The 8,144-nt window shown below is 50.3% G+C and overlaps 1 protein-coding gene across 1 annotated transcript; it reads left to right on the top strand.

Annotated features, from left to right (window-relative positions):
- Positions 1 to 424: 424 nt before the first annotated feature.
- On the top strand, positions 425 to 7,493 carry KRT4 (keratin 4). Its single transcript, XM_010986650.3, has 9 exons — positions 425 to 987; positions 2,604 to 2,818; positions 4,204 to 4,264; positions 4,595 to 4,690; positions 5,246 to 5,410; positions 5,676 to 5,801; positions 6,220 to 6,440; positions 6,694 to 6,728; positions 6,837 to 7,493. The coding sequence occupies exons 1-9, from the start codon at positions 484 to 486 to the stop codon at positions 7,022 to 7,024; spliced, it is 1,611 nt and encodes a 536-aa protein (XP_010984952.1). The 5' UTR covers positions 425 to 483; the 3' UTR covers positions 7,025 to 7,493.
- Positions 7,494 to 8,144: the final 651 nt, after the last annotated feature.

The following is an 8,144-nucleotide window of genomic DNA, read 5'->3' as shown; positions in this document are numbered from 1 at the left end:
TTCCAATTTATAGCAACCGAGCCCCAGAGAATGACCTGCTGTAGGTTTGCAGAGCTGGTAAGGGCAGGCTGTGCACTTGAAGCCAGGCCCTGGGTTTCCAAATTCTGCAGAGTGAGAGACAGAGCATTTGTCTGGAGCAGAGAGGCCCCTGGAGGCTGGTGAGATGGAAGTGCAGGTGGTGGGGGGTGGGGTGGGCTGTGACCCAGGAGGCCCTGGGACACCGGTTCAGCTTCTCCCCGGGGGAGAGTGTCCTCCGAATGACTTCTGTAGGTGTGTTTGTGACACGTTCAGCAGGTGCAGGAAGGATGGGCCAGTGCCAAAGGCCAAGCCCAGAGATGTTTCAGATTTTTCCCTTTATGCCCCTGCAACCAAGCCCTGCTCTCCAGCACATATAAGAGACCCAGGCTAGGGCTGCAGCATTCAGTGGCCTGGTCGCTCTCGCTTCTCTGTGACAACTCTGAGCTTGCACTACTCTCTCCAGCCATGATTGCCAGACAGCAGGGTGTCCGAGGCGGGTCCCGAGGCTTTAGCTGTGGCTCGGCCATCGTAGGAGGGGGCAGGAAGGCTGCTTTCAGTTCCATCTCCATGTCTGGGGGTGCGGGCCGCTGCTCCTCCGGGGGCTTCGGCAGCAGAAGCCTCTACAACCTCGGGGGGAACAAGAGCATCTCCATCAGCGTGGCCGGGTCCCGGCAAGGTGTGGGCTTCGGGGCTGCTGGAGGTTTGGGGGCTTATGGCTTTGGTGCTGGTTTTGGCACCGGCGGTTTTGGCACCGGCAGCTTTGGTGGTGGATTCGGGGGCTCCTTCGGTGGACGTGGTGGTGCTGGCTTCCCGGTCTGCCCTGCTGGCGGGATTCAGGAGGTCACCATCAACCAGAGCCTGCTGACCCCACTCCACGTGGAGATCGATCCTGAGATCCAGAAGGTCCGGACTGAGGAGCGGGAGCAGATCAAGACTCTCAACAACAAGTTTGCTGCCTTCATCGACAAGGTGAGGTGGCCCCTTGGCCAGACAAGGTGGTAGAAGCCAGGGCTTCTGGGTCCCAGCATTTCAGACCTGACGCTGCCACAAGCCTTGGGAAAACCAGTGTACTTCTCTGGGTCTCTGTTTTCCACCTAGTTAAGGAGAGTCATCACTCTTTCTCTTTTGTCCCATGGCTGGTGGGAAAACGGCTTGCTCAAAGCAGTTCAATATTTGGATTTCCTAGATGTGCTGTGTGTTACTGGGCAAATCATTCAACTTTTCTGGTTCCAGTCACCCCAGCTACAAAGTGGGTTCATTGTTTCCCTGCTTTTTTTCAGATTTTGATTTCAGAAATAATGTGGTTACTAATCTAATAGTTAACTTAGAGTTAATATAATAATTTAATTGTTGGCACTTCCATTGCTGGAGCAGAAGAAAACCAGGTTGGTTTTCCAAATGAGAAAGGGACCAATTCCAATGGCCGATTCTAGGTCCCAACAGGATCTCCACAGGTCATCGTGTTCATCCTCATGACTCTGGGCAAAATTGCTTATTTCTGGGTCTGGTTGAAGAGAGGAAGGGATGGGTCTCTCCTTCTCTTTTTTGTAGTCCATTTCCTTCTCCATGCAAGTCATTTGTGCTGTATTCTGTGCTTATATGTGATGGATGACAGTAACCAGATCTGTCATAAATCCATAGATGAATGACTGAATGGAGGAGTCCAGCACATTTGGCCAAGGACGCTCTGGTTCTCTGTGCATGAAAATCTGAGTCTTCTTAGATGAATGGGGCAAGAATGAACAACCTTGGAGTAGATGAGTGGGAATATTTTCTCTTCTTGCTAGTCTGATTAAACCCATAGAAGCTTAAAGGGGCTTTATTGTGACTCTAGGACCTATAGATGTAAAAGCAAGATCAAGGGTTTGGTGATTCCTTGTTTCACCTCCCCTCATCTCCTCTTTTAAGTTCAATCTGTGATCGGTCACCCTTATCTGCTTTCCTTCCAATTCTGAAGCACTTACAGTGAAAATGTCATGCTAAGCTGCTACCTTGGTTTATCTGGCTAAATCCCTTCCTAGAAGGAAAGTTCAGGGAAGTCCCCTTGCAGGAGTGAGTCTAGTGAGACTCAGAATATGTCTAGGGTTTGATCTTAAATATACTCAGTTGTGCACAGGTTCGCAGGGACATACTAGGTCCATTTATAAGTATGCTTGTTTAAAAAATCTTCAGTGAATTTATCATTCCTTTGCCTTGGGTCAGGATCACTTTGAAGTAGCCCCCGGAATGTGGTTGTATCTCCCAATTTTGTTTTCTTTTATTATTTGATAGAAGTTCAGTATTCTCAGCAACTCATCCCAGGGCCTCTGGATCCCTGTGGTTGGGAAGTTGTTCTTGCTGCACAGTTGGGTCCCGCTGCTCCCGCCATGCTCTGTTCTTTACAACACACGTGGCCCATTTGCTGCTATGGAGTGGGGCCACCGTGTTGACTCCAGTGGATGGCGCCTGGAGTTGTAACATGGTAGCCCTACTCAGATGGCTCTTGGGCTGCCTGATTGGCTTGGAATGACTGGGTTGGTGTTGGCCAGCCCTCCTGCCAAAGCTTCAGGTTCTCATCAGTTGGTCGGTGCCTTTGTTAAACACAGGTGCGGTTCTTAGAGCAGCAGAATAAGGTGCTGGAGACCAAGTGGAAACTCCTTCAGCAGCAGACGACCACCACGTCCAGCAAAAACCTCGAGCCCTTCTTTGAGACCTACATCAGTGCCCTGAGGAAGCAGTTAGATAGCTTGGCCAATGACAAAGGACGCCTGCAGTCTGAGCTGAAGATCATGCAGGACAGCGTGGAGGACTTCAAGACCAAGTACGTGGGGAGGGGATAGCACCTGACAAATCTGCCCGGCCATGCCCCAGGTCCCCCCGGGCTCCTCTCCAGTCATTTAAAACCCCAGGCTCTGAAGAGATCCTAAAGGGGTCAGGAAGGACCTCCAGTCTGCCCTCTTTATCTACATGGTCACTCTTTAATGGGATGAGGTCTAGTAATCCTAAGTTGCCCCAAACAGAAAACCTGGGCTTTCCACACACAACTCAGATCAGAAACCAAACAGATGAAGAGTAGTTTAGCAGCATCAGAAGAATTCGGGCTGGAGAGTTAGGTGGATCTGGTTTTCAGACCGATTCCTCCACTTACTAGTGTGATCTTCGCTGACTTGCTTACCTCTCTAACCTTAGTTTTCTTCATCTTTAAAATGGGGATAATAGTCCTACCTTATAGGTTGTAAGAATTAAATGAAATTAAATGAGGTAGAGACAGCAGGTAGCATAGGGCTGAACATGTAATGAACCTTGAATACATGGTAGCTCTTACTATGTTTTTCAAACAAAAATACTTCTTTTTTGTTTGTTTTGGAAAGGAGGAGGTAATTAAGCTTTTATTTATTTATTTTAATGGAGGTACTGGGGATTGAAGCCAGGACCTCTTGCACACTAAGCACGTGCTCTACCACGAGCTACACTGTCCCCCCACCAAAATACTTCTGATTTATTATCTTCTCCTTTCTTTTTAATTAGTTAAAAACAAGGGTCTCTTGTTGTTTATCTATTTTATATATAGTAGTTTGTACCTGCTAACACCAAACTAACATAACATTGTAAATGAACTATATTTCAATAAACAAACAAACAAACATAAAGGGGGATCTCGGAGATAAAGCCTTTGTTCACGTATATCTTTTCCCATTATGACATCACATCAAGCCCTAATTTTTACAAGTGAGAATATCAAGGCTCAGAGGGGCATTCATTTGCAGTGTCGTGCATAGCAGTTCTTATTATACTTACTATGGGATGGAGCTGAGAAAAGACCAACCCTCTGTCCCAAGTCACTCTCACACCAAAGGAAGAGAACCGGAGTATTGGCAACCCTCCTGAGAATCTGATGCATCCACTGGCCTAAGGACAGCCCTTCTGTGGAAATAAAATCAACCAGATCACTGCTGGTTTCCTCTTCATGTCTTACCTCTTGAAAACAGTCTTTCTGAAGTTTGGTTTTCACTTCTCTGAGTAAATCAGGACCTAGCTAGTACCTCATATGTGGGACTTACTCAATACATGTAGGTTGAAAGAATATCTGTCTGCACATGGGAAGATGTGGCCAATTAGATGGATTTCTTCCAAATAGACGGAGAGAGCCAAGAAACAGTAGTTCACTGCAGGGATTTTGTCTTTTCTTCTCACCCCTACCCCCAGGTATGAAGATGAGATCAACAAACGCACAGCTGCTGAAAATGACTTTGTGGTCCTCAAGAAGGTAAGGGCTGAAGGAGGGTAGGGCTCTGCTGTGAGCACACCGCTTCCCCAGGAGTGGTCTTGTGCTTGAATCATGGGTTTGGTCTATCTGTGTCTCATCTCCACCCAACTGGGTACTGCCTAGATCTAACCGAACCAGGAATTAAGGCTGTGAAAATAGCTCACTTGGATAATTAACTTCCATGTTTGCGGGTGGCTTTAGGGACAGACTAGGCCAAATGATTAGTCCCTGACCACCTCATCTGGTGCTACCTTTGAGTGTCCCATCACACCCCCTGCTCCCTATTGTAATGCCTGGACCTTGTCTCTTATCCTCCCCCCTCGTCTGCAGGATGTGGACGCCGCCTACATGAGCAAAGTGGAGTTGGACGCCAAGGTGGACGCCCTTAATGATGAGATCAACTTCCTGAGGGTCCTCTATGCTGCGGTGAGGACTCCATCCCCACATCTCCATTCAGGGAAAGGACTCTTCCATCTGTGAGGCTGCTGGTTGGAATTCGCAGTTCTTTGAAAGGACCCCAGCTCCCTTACTTCAGGGCAGTGGGCTCTTTCAAGGTCATGGATAGAAAGAGTCAAAGTGAGGGATTCAACTGAAAGGTTCTCAAAACCAGAAGCTGTCTTAGAAGATTAGAGCTAAAGAGTGCATGGGATAGAATATAGGGCCATCTAGCATTTCTCTAGTGAATTAGGTCCATTTCTTTTCCTTCCACACAACATACCGAGTGCCCACCAACCTTAAGTGGCTTGTGATTCCCAGGGAGCAGTAAAGACTAGAAGCATTACTTCTCTGTCTAGAGACATCACCAACCACTTGACTTCTATATAGATATTTACCCCTCTCTCTTCTCCCTACACATTGGGAATGACAAGTCTGTTTCCATCTGAGTCTGTGGCATGGCCATTTCCACGATGATAGCAGATTTCTGGTGTCAGAGATTAGAGAAGACTTCAGGAGGCCTGACATGAGACTTTTTTCTTGCAGGAGCTGTCCCAGATGCAGACCCATGTCAGCGACACGTCTGTGGTCCTGTGTATGGACAACAACCGGAACTTGGACCTGGACAGCATCATTGCCGAGGTCCGTGCACAGTATGAGGAGATCGCCCAGAGGAGCAAGGCTGAAGCTGAGGCGCTGTACCAGACCAAGGTGGGTGTCAGGGATGTCTCAGGAGTTGGGAGTGGCTCCTGGGACTTTACTTTTGATGTCTGTGGGCAGACGACCACCAGCTCGAGCCCAAGAGAAGTCAGAGCTCAACTGATTCTTCTGGGCATCAGTGGTCCTGTTTGGCCTTGAGACTACATGACATTTTGTGTTATCCCTGCCACCTGTGGCTATTCTTGCTAAGTTGACTTGAGAATAGACCCCACCCAAACACCCCGACACCTACTTCCTTATATCTCTGGGGTATTAGGTCCAGCAGCTCCAGATCTCAGTTGACCAATATGGGGACAACCTGAAGAACACCAAGAGTGAGATCGCAGAGCTCAACAGGATGATCCAGAGGCTGCGGGCTGAGATCGAGAACATCAAGAAGCAGGTAGGCATCACCTCCCAGTCTCAGTACAGGGCCGGGGCCCAAGACAGCTGTCTCCGCAGTGGACAAACAGATCAGACATCAGGCCAGAAGGGCCTGAGCTTGTCTGCGGGGGATTTGTAGCTCTTTACATAAGCATGCCCAGATCTTTTCAGCGATATCCTAGTTAACATAACATGACACCTCAATAAATAAGGTCTCTTGGCTCTTTTTCATTGGTTTCGCTCATTTTCATCTAATCAGTCTGGTGGGGGCATTGGTGGACGCCAACTGGAGTGAATGAAATGCATGAGTCAGGGGAAAAGGACAGACAGAATCCTGACATCTTAACCCAAGCAAAGTAGCTACAGGAGAGGGGGCAGATTTAGAGGTCTTGAGGACAAGACCCTGATGACTGCCTGACCCATGCTGTTGTCTGCAGTGCCAGACTCTGCAGGCATCCGTGGCCGATGCAGAGCAGCGTGGGGAGGTGGCCCTGAAAGATGCCTACAGCAAGCGCACAGAGCTGGAAACCGCCCTGCAGAAGGCCAAGGAGGAGCTGGCCCGGATGCTGCGTGAATACCAGGAGCTCATGAGCGTGAAGTTGGCCTTGGACATTGAGATTGCCACCTATCGCAAGCTGCTGGAGGGCGAGGAGTGCCGGTGAGGGGGAGGAGGCAGGGCGGGGACAGGAGGAATGAAGTTCAGGGCCACAGGAGGTCCAAGGCGCCTCAGCCAGACCGCTTGCTTCGGGGCTGGGCTGGTGCATTACGAGCCAGGACAGTGTTAGAAAAAAAGTGCACATTCAGGCCTTAAAAGGGGCTGCTGAAGGATGGCAAAGTGCTTGCCACCTGCTTATTGAATGAAGCATGGCTCCAGGCTGGCTGTGACTCATTGCTCTTTCTGTCCCCCACAGAATGTCTGGAGAATGCCAGAGTGCCGTGAGCATCTGTAAGTACCATCTGCCCCTGCTGTGGACATTCGTTCACCCTGGTTTGGGGTGAGACTCCCAGTTGCCAGCACTGTTGGAATAACCTTGTCCTTGCCTTTCTCCCGCAGCTGTGGTCGGTGGTGCTGCCGGTGCAGGAGGCATCGGTGGAGGGCTAGGAAGCGGCTCTGGATTTGGCCTGGGCAGCGGCTTTGGCTCTGGCTCCGGAAGTGGCTTTGGATTTGGTGGTGGTGTCTGTGGCAGTTCCGGCGGCAAGATCATCTCTACCAGCACCCTGAGCAAGAGATCCTACCGATAGAGGAGACGAGGTCTCTGCCGCCCCTGAGGCCAGCCCGGCCCAGCCCTGGTGTCTCTGCTTCCTTCACCCCCACCTCCATCCTCCCTTCCTGGGGCTCATCTTACCAGTGTCTCCTCAGTACCAGGGTGTGGACTCTGCCTTCTTAGAGTTTGGTAGCTTCTTCCCGACTGGGGCTTGGGGACCCAGCTGGAACAGGAGAGGTGTCAGCTGACTCTTCACCTCCCATGGACAGAGGAGAATATAACCAGGAGCTTCATCTCCAGAATCATCAGGGTCACACATGCCCCCGCCCAGTCCAATGCCGTCTCCTACCAGACCCCGGATATCCCTCTCCATCAGGACCAAACTCCATCACTTGGCAGCAACTGGCCCTATCAGGTCAGGACAAGAACCACTCAGTGTCCCGTCCAACTCTTTCCCTTCCCTCGCTCCATCTTCGGGTGAATCTTCAATAAACGCTTTTGTCATTCACTTTGAGCAATTGTGTTTGTTCCCTGGGGAGAAGTCTCCAGAATTCAGGTGGCAGTGAAGGAGGCTGGGGCCTGAGGGATCTGTCTGTCCAGATCACGGTCATTGGCTATTTTCTCAGGTCTCTACTTCTAAGTTGCCCAGATTATTGGGAAAGAAGGGCTGTGTGCGGAGCCTGAGGCTGTCTATAGAACAGAAACATGTAACCAACAATTACACAAAGATGGCCCAGTGCAGGCGATCAGCGCGGGGCCATCTCAGCGCTGAGGCTGCAGCGCACCTGGTGGGGAGGGGTGCAAGTCTGGAGGGGCGGGTGCAGGGTAGCTACCGGAGAGGCAGTCAGGGGTCTCTACTGAATACAGAGCAAGAGGTTACTGAGCTTACGGAGCGGAGCATTTATACACAGGGTCGAGCAAGGCCTCCCTGTCTTCACAGAACTCCAGGCATGGGTTTTCCCACCAGACCGCAAGCTTTTCAGGAATTGTTCACAGAATCACCAAGGTCAGGAATATTGGATGGAGAAGTGAAAGCACATCGTTCTCATGGAGCTTTCGTGCTGTGCTCACTAGTTCATGTCCTCAGGTGATTCTCTCAGGGGTGACATCTGAGCTGCTGCCCCTGAGTGGTGGGAGAGTCAGGGAGCGAGCAGGTC

This window comes from Camelus dromedarius, chromosome 11 (assembly GCF_036321535.1).
Source record: "Camelus dromedarius isolate mCamDro1 chromosome 11, mCamDro1.pat, whole genome shotgun sequence".
NCBI lineage: Eukaryota > Metazoa > Chordata > Mammalia > Artiodactyla > Camelidae > Camelus > Camelus dromedarius.
Note: the sequence above shows the minus strand (reverse complement) of the source record. Positions and strands in the feature narration are given on the sequence as shown.